The 13,292-nt window shown below is 49.7% G+C and overlaps 1 protein-coding gene across 1 annotated transcript; it reads right to left on the minus strand.

The window, feature by feature from the left end:
• Positions 1-2,061: 2,061 nt before the first annotated feature.
• CALHM3 (calcium homeostasis modulator 3) lies at positions 2,062-5,857 on the minus strand. The gene is made up of 3 exons (XM_025201217.1): positions 5,571-5,857; positions 3,594-3,849; positions 2,062-2,547 (listed from the first exon to the last, which is right to left on the minus strand). Exons 1-3 carry the CDS (start codon positions 5,855-5,857, stop codon positions 2,062-2,064), a joined length of 1,029 nt encoding a protein of 342 aa, XP_025057002.1.
• Positions 5,858-13,292: the final 7,435 nt, after the last annotated feature.

The following is a 13,292-nucleotide window of genomic DNA, read 5'->3' on the forward strand; positions in this document are numbered from 1 at the left end:
AGCCCCGATGCTGAGCCCCGCTGGGAGCCAGGAGTGAACTGGCAGATTGATAAATAAACTGCTCCTTTTTTAATGTATTCAGAGACTGTGGGCTGATAAGATGCTGATGTGAGGGAACAAATGAGCTGAAGCGCTGCATTTCATGAGCACGGCCCGGAAAGGGGGAAATCTGTGTTTGTAATGCCAAAAAGCTGTTCTGCCATTTCATAGCCCCTTTGCCAAAGTATCTTGTTGCTCCACGTTCCTGAATCCCTGTTTGTGAGCCAGTGTCCTGCCTTCCCAGATGAGGATGGGGCAGCACACATAGCAGAGACGGGAGCGAACGTGGCTTGTTATAAGCAGAAAGGGTGTTTCTAATGGGGTTGTCGGGCCCTGATAAATCTCTGACTTGCCGTTTGACTGAAGCAGCTGGTGCTGCCCTTGGTTGCCAGCCAGCCTCCCCACCCCTTCTCTTGCCCCCCCAAATCCTGACCTGGAATATGTAACTATGGGATGAATTGTAGACAGCGAGGGCTGGAAGGGACCTCAGGAGTGCATCCTTGCAAAGACTACCATGTGCATGCTCCAGTTGGGTTTTTTTTCTAGCACATCCTCAAAAGCTGACCTTCCTGAGCACAGATCCGTGCTGCTAGTGAGGCAGGACCTACGCTCACCTGCTTGCAACAAGTGGGGCCTGACGAGAACAAATGGGGGAACAACTGCTTTAATCGGTGGCGCTGGACAGAAACGTAAGCTACACTGGCATTAAAGTTGGAAGTCTGATTTTAATGGTTTAACTCCTCCTCTCCCCCAGCAAAATACTAGCATTGTCATGTTATAAATCTAGGAAAAACAGACTCAAGATAAAGTGAAAAAAGAACTGGGATTATGTGGACACGAGTATAGAAATGCATAAGGGAGGCACCTGACTTTAACTCTGCCCACGCGGTGGCATTCACCCCTCCTCCCACACCTTGAAGACTGAACATGGGGTGTTTTGAAATCTGAATTCAAATTTTGGGGCAACCAGTTGGTGCCCACTTGAACTGGGTTCCTGCTGCAATAGATAAATCCCCCGAGCTGGCATCAGGAAGCTGGACCTAAATTCTGTGGCATAAAGCTATTGTTTGTTTTTTTTTTTTAAGTGCCATCAGCTTATATTTAAAGCACAGCAATGGAGGCTTTCTTGAGTTCATTTGAAAATCCCACACAGCAGTGGTTTTTAACCTTTAGGGGTCTGCAAATTAAAAAAAAAAAAATGTTTTTTTAATGGAGATGCAGACCCCTTTGAATTGTAAGTGTGGGTATTCACATGCTTTTGATTGATCATAGTCCTCTATCACGGACCCCTTAGACATTGTCCCCCACGGTTCTGCAAACCACAGGTTGAAAACCATTGCCATGCGGTATGATGATTTCTCTGATGGTTTGGTAGGAAGCTCGGTTCGGTAACTTCTAATTTTCAACAGGCAACTCTGTTTTGTTCTGGAAATACAAGGCAATCGAAGAGAGTGGTAGGTGAGATGGGGGCAGGTAGGGTTTTTGGCATATGGGACAATGCAGGAGCTTTGGTTTTTAGGGTAACCGTGTTGAAACCATTTCAGCAGCAAGATCATTTCGGGACAGCAGCATTAACTGCCTAGATTTCAATTAGCACAGTCCCTGGCAAGGGGTGGGAGAAGCTCGCATCTCTCCTGGCTGTAATTTCAAGCTGATAAGACTCGGGCACATGCTACTGCATTGGTTAAATACTATTTCCACCTGATGGGTTATTTCACAACTCGGGGTGGGGGTGGTCTACAGTTTTTTCGGGTTTTTCTTTTTCGGTTAAGATAAATGACCAACATAGCCACGTGGGAATCATCAGCAGTCATGATCGTCCTTGGGACCTCTGTACATTAATGCAAGAGTGTCTACTGCCCTTCTCATTGTGTTGGCACTGTGCTGAAATATTGGCTTGGGGAGCTGAAATGTCGCCAGCTTAGGGAAAGCTGGAGCAGCTCCGTCCTACCTATCCACCCGGACTGCTCCTCGGGACCTGCTTCCCTTGTAAAGAAGACGTTTCGGCAGGACCGTGCCCCTTTAAACGTCTGTTTGCCTGGAGACGTTGGCCTTCTGGGCAGCTGCCCACCTGTTATTTACAGTGTCCCCCCAGGGCGCGGATGTGCACGCTCTCTCCTTGCCCGAGGGCTGCCGCGGCGTGGTCTGGCTCACGTCTAAGGGCGGCTTGCCAGAGTACCACGTTTTTAGGAGCTTGTTCACCTGCTCCTGGTCTGTGATCCCTTGCAGGTGATCTGCCTCCCCTTCGCCCTCTTCTTCCCTCCTAGGCATGTTGAAGCGCCGCAGCTTGATCTCCGTCCGCATGCTCTCGAAGAAGTGGAGGATGCACTTGTTGGCGAAGTCCCGGGCGTGCTCGCAGCAGGTCTCCTCAAAGATCTTTTGCTCCATGTCGATGTAGTTGCTCCAGTAGCGCGTCTGCACAAAGGCAGCCTGATTGAAGCAGGGTCGGAGCCAGCGGGCCAGGAAAGCCACCACGATAAGGAGCAGCAGGATACTCCAGCCCAGGGCCTGGGTGACGAGGAGAAAGCAGAGAGGCAGGATCAGAGGCAGAGGGAAGGGCATTGGTGTCCGAACACAAGAATTGCCCTTGACTGGGTCAGATCATGGGTCCACCTTGCTCAGTCTCCTGTGTCCGGCGGAGGCTGGAAGGGAGAGTGAACAAGGTCCGACCAGGGTTTTCCTCCTGTTCCTCCCTCACTTGCAGCCTCCAGCACTGACGGTCCAGCCAGGTCTGATTCGGAGGCCGTGCTCCTCGCTCCCACGCTCAATATCTACTGATGCCCCTTTCCTCCAAGAATGTGTCCAGTCCCTTTGTGAATCTGGCTGAACTCTCCGCTTCCACCACATTTAGCAGCAACGAGCTCCACGTTTTAATTACGCTCTGTGTGAAAAAACTTCCTTTACTTAGTTTTAAACTTACTCCCTACTAGTTTCATTTTGTGACCCCTAGCTCTTGTCTGGTGAGAAATAATAAATCCCTATTGACTTTCTCTTCATCATTTAGTATTTTGTAAACCTTTATCATGCCCCCCCTCTGAACTGAGATGGCTTAGTCTCTTTAGTCTCTCCTCATATGGCAGCCCCTCCATAGTCCATACCATGACTCATCCTTGCTGTCCTTTTCTGGACTTTCTCTAGTTTTTCTAGATTTTTTTTGAGGCGTGGGGACCATAATTGGGCCCAGTATTCAAGGTGTGGATGCACCGTAGATTTATAAAGGGGCATTATGATGGTTTCCATTTGGTTTACAATTCCCTTCTCAGTAATCCCTAACACTTTGCCTTTGTCTGGCTATCTGTTGTGTGCAATATTCTTTATTTTGTACATTAAGTCACCATCCTCCGCTGCATCTAGGTGCCAACCAGCAAGACAGCGATCTACTTTTCTGCTACCCTGGGTGGGTGACTGTGAAGATGGACCCCTTCAGTGTCAGGGAAGTGGAGCCCAATCTTGCTCCAGGTTTAGTTCATGGCAAAGCTCACATCAGCTCCAGAAGGAGCAGCTTGCAGGTCTCTAGACTGCTCTCCATGCCCTTAAGAAAGGCTGTGACTTACTTGCGACCAGCATCTCAGGTACCTGGAGACGGCCTTCCGGGAGGTGTTGTTTCTCATGAGTTCATCCTCTTTGCAGGGCACTTTGGAGAGCAGGAGCTGTGTCTGCATCTGGGTAAGGTTGGCAAAGCCTGCAAACTTCTCGGGGTCAATGGAGCCACTGAAAGCGCAGATGAAGCATTTGCCGTCGAGGAGGGCGACTATGATCCAGACAATGGGAGCAACCATGGCTCGCTGAATGATGGAGGAGCACATGTACCTGGGTGCGGGAGAGAGAGGACTGAGTAAGTGCTTCCTTGATCTCCTGGGAAACTGGAGGCTTATACTTGTCCGTGGCACTCGGCTGGCACAGGCATCGGTAATGTTACCTAACGATACTCCTTCACCCAGCCAGCTGAGCCATTTACATTGATCCAACTGATGCCTCCTCTGCTCTTGAATCTCCTCCCTGACTTTTTTGCCTTGACCTGTTCTCCAGGGGTCTGATTTGCAGCCCAGTGGCTTTTTGCCCAGAATGTAAAGATTATGGTTGGTCAAGATCCAACCAAGGATCATGCCTGGTTAAGGACACTCGTGCTTACTTTGTGCACGTTCCCCTGTCAGCGCCTTCTCTTCCTTTCCCTCCTCCCTCCAAATCCAGCTTCCGCCCCCAGCCCTTTCCTTGCCCAGCATCCCCTCAACTGAAAGCTTGGAAATGATGCGTGCTTTCATTGATAAACCTTCCCCCCATGGGCTTTCACAACTAGAGCAAGCAAGGAAAGCACACAACTGAGCAGGGTGACTGCAGAGTCCTGCTGGTGTAGCTAACTTTTTCCCAAGCCCACTTCACATGCACGCTCATATTCAATGGTCTTCTCTCGTCCCGGTTGGTCTGTACTTGGAGCTCTGAAAAAAATCTGGCTAGTCCCATTGAAGTCAATAGGAGCAGTGCTCACAATGGGAGGTCCTGCAGCCACAACTGAGTGTTTGCACTCTCTAGCTCCCCTGGAATAAGCTTTCCAGTGCTTCACATCTCCACAAAATACCATGTGTACTGGAAGGGCCTGGGTTAGAGCCAGACTTTGCCAGCTTTGCTCCTGTTGCAGAGCACCATACTCTAGGCATTGCCCTACTAATTTCAGTGGAGAGAAGTGGCACTGGGTGTGAGGCACGGTGCCACAATCTGCTCCTAAATACTTAATTGTCATTTCTGGGTGGCATCCCAGCATGCATTCGCAGTACGCTGCCGTAGAAGAGATGCCTGTGGTAGGAGACGATGCCTGGTGAGAGTCATTGCAAGGAAACCCTCCTTATCGATTCCCAAGCTTTCAGGATGCCACTTGTTATTTCTATAAGAACCGGGGAACTTGGGCACGTGCCTCGATTTGTCCCCAAAATGCATCTCTGCTTGTCTGTCTCGTAAAGCAGCAACCATCTGGCCCATGGCATTTGTCAGCATTAACCTGACATCAGTAGTGTGTTTATCATTTGCCTTTGAATGCCAATGATCTCTCCTGTAATTGCTTATCTTCTGTGCTCTCTTGCCTCATTTTAACTTTGTCAACTTGATTCTCCCGTCTCTCTTATTCCAGTGCAAGTCAGGAATAACTCCTGAAGCCAGGGATGGCACATCAGTTTAAATGCAGGGTGCCTTGTGCATCCTTGTGTGCCAGGGGTAGTCAGCAATGAGTTTTCTCAACTACCTATGCTTGCTCCTTCTCTCCTCTGGCTGTTCCTGCTTCCTCTGCCGGGACACTCTTTCTTTTATGCTGCTGTTTCCCTGAAGGTGTTAAGACTTGCTGTGCTCTTGCCCTCCCTGATTCCCTGGCTCTGCTATAAGGCTGGGATTGTTAATGTGCTCATGGTGCGTAAGAGGGGAGCTCTTGGGAGCTGAGCTGAGAAGAAAGTGAAGAAACAGCAGGGAGACCAAAGATGCAGCTAACCCGAGGGCTGGGAGAGAGGCGAAGGGGACAGAGCCCTTCCCAGCAATGCTTTCCCCACCTGATGATGGCCAGATCCTTCTTTCTTCCTCCCGTCGGTCTCTTCCACTCCTCCAGCATCACCACAGACTGCCTGTTGACAATGAGGCCGCAGAGAAAGAGGGCAATGGGAGGCACAAACATGATCCCCATCCCGTACGCCGTGTTGTACTTGGGCAGGCAGGGGCAGTTGAAGTCAAAGGAGGTGTAAATCTTCACGCTGGCCAGGGCGAGAAGCCCGCAGATCCCATTCATCACCGACTCGGAGTTAGACTGGAAGTATTGGAAGATCATCCGGAACCGATCCATGGCGCCCCGTGGGCTGGGGCGGCTTCCCCCGGAGACCTGCTGACTTAGTTTGAGATCTTGGCTCCTGTCTCTGCGACCCTCTTGTAGGATCTCTGGCAATGTGGGGTTGGAGGCGACCCCTGCTTGGGATTAGACAGGCAGCTCGGGGCCTCGGAGTGGGCAGAAAGATGGAAATGGGGAAGCAGCGCTGCTCACGGTTATGCGTGAAGAGACCTGCATCCAGCTAAGCGGGACCAGATGAGCTCAGCTGCCTCCCTGGAGCCTTCTGAACACAGTCTTTCCAATTTCGCCTGTAGCTGTGCATCCTCTTTCAGGATGAGATCCAGCGGTCGGTTCCCCCACCTTGTAAGCAGGCCGATACGGCCTCACGGTGTTTGTTTTTCTTCCTCCGCTTTTCCCATCCCCAGAACTTCAATGCCTGCAGGTGTGTTGGTGTCGGGGACGTCAGCGCTGTGCCGTCACCGCAGCTGCCTTCTCCTGCCGCCTCGATTGTGTGCTGTTCAGTGATTCATCGCCGGCGGTTGAGAGAGATGGAGCTAGTCAAATAAGCGGGTCTGTTTACATGCCTCCTCCCTGTCCTTTGCATTAGGACGCTCGGTCTCTCTGAAGCTGTGATCTAGCAACTAGAGAGAGCCAAGAGATTTGGGCTCTTTGTGCAGCTCTGCATCCTACTTGCTGTGTGACTCTGGGCAAATTGCAAAGGGCCTGATCCTATTCTACCTGCTGAGCACTATTACATGTTAATTAGTGCAGTGTAATTATGAAGCATTAAGTTGAGTACCTGCTCAGTAGCACTGATTACGGCGCATTAAGTTAGTAACCGTTATTGCACGTCCTAAGCTTAATGCACCGTAATCGGTGCTATTGTGCATTAGTGCAAACGAACGCTGGTTTTGATACTTAAAGCTCATTGGACTAATGTACTGCACGTTAGTGCATTAGCACGGTTTTTGCCAGCTGCGCTAATGTGCAGTAGAATTAGTCTAATGGGCGTTAAGCGTCTCGTGTAAACGTCCCCGCTGTGCGCCAAAGTGGACTGAGGTGCCTGCGTGCGATCCTATTCCACTCTGCTCGGGTCTCTGGGAATCTATTAGTACACCTACTTGTGCAACACGCCAGCATTTGGCTCTCGAGATCGAGCTGTGAGGAGGAGGAGGAGGACCCACTCCTATTTGTATTAAGTTTTTCAAGGACGTGAGCAGGGACAAATTCCATTTTCAGCTCTAAGAGGTGCAACCTGCACCTTGGTCGGTCTCAGTTTCCCTGGCTAAATAGGCCTCGTCTTAACAGTGCTTGAGCACAGAGGGTTTCTTTGGCCTCTCTCCAGTCCTGTGACTGTTATTAAATGGTGCTCTTTAGGCAGGAGACCAGTGTTATCTAATTGTTTCCTCGCGCTCCCTCATGTCTGTGTCCAGCTGTTGCCTCTTGTCTTCCACTTGAGCATTGGCTCTATGGAGAGAAGAGCTTTGTACAGCGCCTAGCACCGAAGAGCCCCAATCGGAGACCAGGACCCCACTGTGCTCCGGTAACACCCGTCAACGATCCTTCTCAGTCACGGGTGATTGTCTTCCATGAATGCCTGATCTGTCAGCCCGAACATGGCTGATGGGGACAATTCGGCATCGCCAGGCTCTGTTACAGCTCGGGTATGTGTCTCCACGCAGGGTGGGCGGGCAACCAAGTGGTGCTGATCCTCCCCTTCTCGCAGAAGGTATTTTCCGCCCCACCGCCAAAGAAGCTTTTTTTTTCCTCTTTCTGATATTTAGTCTCAGTTTCTTCCTCCTGGCTTTTGTTTCAGATGAGGTGAGCATTCAGCCTCGCTTACAACTTGGGATCCGGCAGGTGTTCAGAAACCCCAGACCAGAGCACATGGCTGATTTGCAAATGGGGAAGGTGCAGATCTGCTTGGCTGGCAGGGTAATGGCAGCAGATGAAGGCAGTCAAATTCCTTCTCCTTGAATAAGACGGTCCTGTTTCAAATGCTAGGTTAGCTTGTGTATGTTGCTTCGTCATAAGAAGCCACTAGGCCAGGCTTCTGTTGGCCTAACGTGTTTAATATCTGGAAAGGGTGGAAGGTATGAAGTCATTCCCACACGTGTGCACACATGGTGTACTGCATCCCAGTTTGGCCATGCTCCATACAGATGTGCTCGAGCTTTGCAACTACAGACCTTGAGAGTCCACCTGAACTGGGCGTGCAGCTGGGTGGCTGCTAAGGTCACCTCCTCGTGTCTGTTTTGTGTCGGCGTATCAGCGTGCACAATTGCTCATCTACAGACTCAGAGCTGTGACATCTTTCTCACCAGTGTCAGGCCAGGCTTCTCTTGGTCTGGTGTATGTGGAGTATATGGACACCCAGCAGGACTAAAAATAAGCCTTTCAAAGGGCAAATGAGCGGCATGCAAGCTAGCGGGCATCCATACCTGGCGAGGAGAGGGGCACCACCAGGCCACTCTGCCCGAAGAATCACCAGTGGTGCAAAGCAACACAACTAGGGTTGTTACCGCATCTAAGGTGCCCCGATGGTTGCAGCAGCCTCGGGACTGACTTGACTCAATGCATTGCAATTTGCCGTTGGCTGGCACTCATCAGCAATAAAAGCTGGTGACGGATCAGCTGTAGCATTAGCATTACGGGACGTTGCAAGCTGCATTTGGCCTTGGTCAGAATTTGTATTTCCTTGCTTTCCAAATGCTCTTGACGTTGGCTGGGATTATTAGTTAATAACCCGCAGTTCTGTAACGACTTGGATCCAAAAGACTTTGTGAGCACCGTGTCGAAAAATCACCTCTTTAAGCAGATCATTTCACGCTCTGAAATGCTGCCACTTTTGGGGGCGAACACAACAATGGTGCCCAACAACCTTATGAAATAAATTGGCACTGGGGAAGTTGGAGCATCCCCTGTCCAATCCAACCTCGAAAGGGAATCGTCCCTAAGCAGAACGTACTTTGTCAGACTGAACGTTTGGCCTGGACATTAGCGGTCTGGCAAAAGGTGCCGCATCTGCTACTTGGAACGGAGACATGTTGGTGATTTGTGGCAAAAGTGGAACGTTTCACCGTTTGTCACAAACCAGATGGGAGAGGGAGAGTGCGAGCGCATGCCTTTCTGCAGGTGAACAAGGCAGTTGTCAAACACGGGCAGGGGTCTAGAATAATATTCACAATGAGGCGCAAATCTCTCGCCCGTCTTGCTCTTTTATTTAGAGGAAATGCGAGGAGAGGAGACCAGCCTGTGAAGTCGTGTATCCGAAGCTCGAGGGAGCTGGGCTGCTCCCAGAGCACCTGGCACTCCTCCGTGGGAATCGGCACCCCGTCCCTGTCCTTTGTCTCTCCCATTCGGGCTTTATGGGAACGTCTGTGACTCATGTTCAGGGAGCGGTTTGATGTGGGGCATCACGATCTCCTGGGAGGTCCCTCCTTGCCAGCAGTGAGCACCCACGGTTTTGTTCAAAAACATTGTTTCCCCCAACACCTGCTGGCACCCTTGCACATCTCCCCCAAGGAAACGGCAGGCTCTGGATTTAGTACCAAAGAGCATTAAAACAGCAGACGTGGAGGAGGGGAAGCCATTCTTTAATTAATCACAGGATTAAAACAGCCTTTTATCTGGGGGAGAAAAGCGAGGGGGGTTGTAGGAGAGAGGATAAGATGCAGAGGCTGCCAAGTGCCGTGTGTCATTGGCAGGATGGTGTCATCCAGCAGCAGCTTGATCCCGACGATGCAAAACAATCAGCGTTGCACAAAATGAACGTTGCAGACTTTGGCTTGTGATCTGTCAACAGTGGGGCCACCTGAGGCTGTCCAGCAAACTGAATTAGTGGGTATGCCTGTGTCTCTTTGTGTGCATGCACGCACACGTGCTGTAGGGAGGATAGCCACACCTCTTACTAAGGGTGTCAGGTGTGCTCTGTGCTAATAGTGTTTTTGTTCAGTTGGTTTAAACTTTGTCACTTGGGCTGAAACGTTCCTCTTGGGGTGTCTGCCCTGGCTGGAGCGTTTCCAAAAAGTTGTAGTCAAAATGGCTCTGCAGTTGATGGCTCGTTGTCATCACCTATGTGTTGTCGCACACAAGGGTCAAGGCGTGCACGCATAAACACACACACACGAACACTGACACACAGGTGATAAGGCGCACAGGAACTTGGGCATGCTCACAAGTGGATGGACACACAGATACGCAAGTATTTGGCATTACTTATATCATCTTATTTGTTAATGGATGCACATGCATTGACCTTCCCCATGTGTGTTGGCACACCCATACACACGCCAGCTCATACATATGCCCACATATGTTGTCACAAATGTATTAAGGTCAACACGTGTGCCAAGATGCAAATAAACACACACTGAGTGGCATACACATGCGCTGGCACTGCACACGTACTGGCACGTGTCGCACACTGATGCAAAGATGCACAGGAAGAGCATGCATTATTCTCTCTCTCTGTCACATCAGTGATGAACTTCCCAAATGTTGGCTTCCTGAAGTTGTTCTATCCCTGAGGCAGACACTATGTGAGCTATCGGGGATCTCCGCTCTCTGGCTACAACAGTCGGCAGGGTGTTTTGTGGGATGGGGTGGAGGGAATGACAAAAGAGCATAAGCATGCTTCTCTGCCTGCTTTTAGATCCCAAACTTACAGCACTGCCCTGGAGTTGCGTGGCCTTGACGGTACTTATGCTCACTGGGCTTGACTTCCTCTCTTGTGACTGTGCTGACATCAGTGGATAGACCAAGAGCAAGAGCAAACCCAGGCAGAGCTTGTTCTCAGCTTGCAGAAGATCACAATTCAGCAAATCTGACTCTAAGAGCATCTTCCTCCCTCCTGCCCCGGGTCATTAACTCTGCCGACAGGAATGCAGCTTCAGTGCCGCAGTCAATTTAAGTGAGGGTTGTATGACGCTGATGTGTAGCCAAGGAGCGGCCTCCCACCGTGGGGGCATTGGATTATTGCTTGCTCCGTAGCAGGAAACATCCAACGAAACGTGAATGGTCTGGGAAGGCGTGCTTGGATTCTGGAGCGAGAGACCGAGGAGAGAGGGGTTATCAAGGCTCCTTATAGCATTCGCGTGTCTGTGCTTGCAGTTTAACGCCGGTGTGAGAATAGCTTCCATATGTCCCTGTGAACATGAAAGCTCACATGAGCCCCAGCTTCCCCAGAGCCAGTGTCTCTAGTGACAGGACCCAGACCAGATTCCCAAATGAAGGTGCAAAGCAGCAGGCAGTCCTCTCCATTTCAACCCTTGCTGGAGGGAGAAGGCTTTTTGATCTAGGCCACCCAGAAGCAGCTAGGACTGGGCTCTGTGGGACGTGGGGCGATTTCAGTGGGGCTGATACAGCGATGAAGCAGAAGACTCAGGCTGCAGGAAATGTTAGTGCCTATACAGCCTTGAACACAAGGTGTGGGCTAAGCAAGTCACGTCCATTAAATGACTAACACAATTCTAGCAAAATGTATGAGGTCTGTGTTGTAAATGGAGTTTGTGTCTCCTAACAAGGCTCTGCGGAAATTAGGTACGCTTGTAGGTTTTCTTGCTTTAATGAGGTTATGATGGCAGACTATCTGGATACAAGCTCGGGAATACATTACTCGGATAATAGCTCTTTTAAGAGCTTGTTAGTGTACTGCTACCCTGGCAGTCGGATCTTAGCCTTTTGGCTTGTATGAAACCCCTGTTGCCACATCTCTACGTTTATCTTGACCTCGAGCTAATTGGCATAAGTCCTGCCTGAGAGACCTCTTTGTGATGCTGTTTACCTGGCTGATTGGAGATGATGCTGCAGCAAGATTACTCTAGATCACGTCTGTTCCCATTTCACAAGTGAGTGGTATTTAGCAAAAGGTGTCAGCGTTGATCTCCTACTGTCCTACCGGATGATAATCTTTGCCCCTGGGTTTTTCAGGCTTTCTCTGGTTTGTCATGAAGACTACCTGTATTAAGCTGTTCTATGAAGATGTAGATCACTGGTAGTTGCAACCTGGGTCATGCTACAGACCTAGTCCCTCATGTTTTCATGACCTCTGGGCCTGATGACTCACTACAGATCAACAGAGCAGCCCTAGTCCAGTATCTCTGCTTAATGAAGCGGAAGAAGAGCTTATATAGCAGTAGTTTTGATTAACCCAAATCTGATTTGCTTTCCCTTAGGTTGCCTTTGGATATCGCATGACCAAACCCTTTACCTGGGCACTCAGCCAGCATCATGGAGTTGCTTTTATCCAGGATCTCCAGGTATGTCACAAAGGAAAGCTGTTCTTGGTGATGGACTAGTAATCCTATGACTGCATTTCATTTTACCTCTTGAAGAAAGTCTCATTTCAGTGATTCAAGATCTCCCTCCATGTAGGATCTGGCCACTTAATGCTCTAATATTGTGTGCATGCTGATCTGCTGGTGTTCTTGCCTTTGCGTCTATGGTAAAAGGGGATATTTCCCACTCTTCTTGCACAAATGGTCAAAGGGGTGCTTGGGGTGGCCTGTAGAATATGCATTCACACTCTTGCAAAATGACCTCTTCAATACTCAAAGTATTTCCTTGCTCCATTACAAGGAGGTCCATTGGCTGATGGCTGCGATCACAGGGCATCAGCTATAAGCCACTGTGTTTAGCGCTGAACTCTCCAGCAATATTACTCTTGAAGGATGACTGTGCTTCTCACCATCCGAAACATGGTATGAATTGTTTTACAAAGTTCTCATGGCTGTAGATGTATTTATTGCTTTGACAGTGGAAACATGGTTATCTACCTGCATTTATTGACTGTGGTGTAAGGGTGGACCTTATAGTGTGTGGGCTGCAGGGATCCATCTTGCATTAGCCCTATAGAGGCAATCTAACAGGTGATTCCAGAGTCCCATGCCTCACCTGGAAGAGATGGGGGATCATCATGGATGGAGAAATTGTTCAGTAAAACCTCCCAATAACCAGCAAAAGCATTTCTCTTTTCCTCCACCCTTGAAAGAGATGTTAGAAGCTGTCTTCCCCCTGTTTGCGCTGGTACAGTGCTGCAAAGGTATGATGCGCTGCTTGATGAAAGAGGCAGATGAACTGGTTTGAGCATGGAGGAGTCTGGAGGCTGGACGGATGGGGGAAGAACAAAGCGGGCTGCACAGAGCATGCGCAAACGTGTTTTCACAGTGCCACCCCCCCTGACATCTGCACTTGTTAGCTGTGGAGACTGAATCTGGCTTTATATAGCAACCTTCAAAATAGAGGAAACCTTTTGAAAAGTGGCCTTCCTTGCACAGGTGCAACTTGCACCTGGATTTCTTGCACCCATGTGTCAGTTGTGACTCACAGTTTGAAGTTTTTCCTTCTAATTGCCGGAGCAATTACTCAACTGTACACATGCACACTCACGTGTTGTGCTTAGGTCTTTACCGCACCTTGAACCAGTGTTCAGCCCTTTTAAAAAATCCTGCTG

Source organism: Alligator sinensis, unplaced genomic scaffold (genome assembly GCF_000455745.1).
Source record: "Alligator sinensis unplaced genomic scaffold, ASM45574v1 scaffold61_1, whole genome shotgun sequence".
Taxonomy (NCBI): Eukaryota; Metazoa; Chordata; order Crocodylia; family Alligatoridae; genus Alligator; species Alligator sinensis.

What these genes read in the sequence shown, in the direction of transcription:
- CALHM3 (XM_025201217.1), bottom strand. Translation starts at nt 5,857, where the DNA reads ATGGATCGGTTCCGGATGATCTTCCAATACTTCCAGTCTAACTCCGAG. An exon ending in AAGGATCTGGCCATCATCAG is followed by an intron (nt 3,850 to 5,570) that starts GTGGGGAAAGCA and finishes TCCCGCACCCAG; the next exon opens with GTACATGTGCTCCTCCATCA. An exon ending in ACCTGAGATGCTGGTCGCAA is followed by an intron (nt 2,548 to 3,593) that starts GTAAGTCACAGC and finishes CTCGTCACCCAG; the next exon opens with GCCCTGGGCTGGAGTATCCT.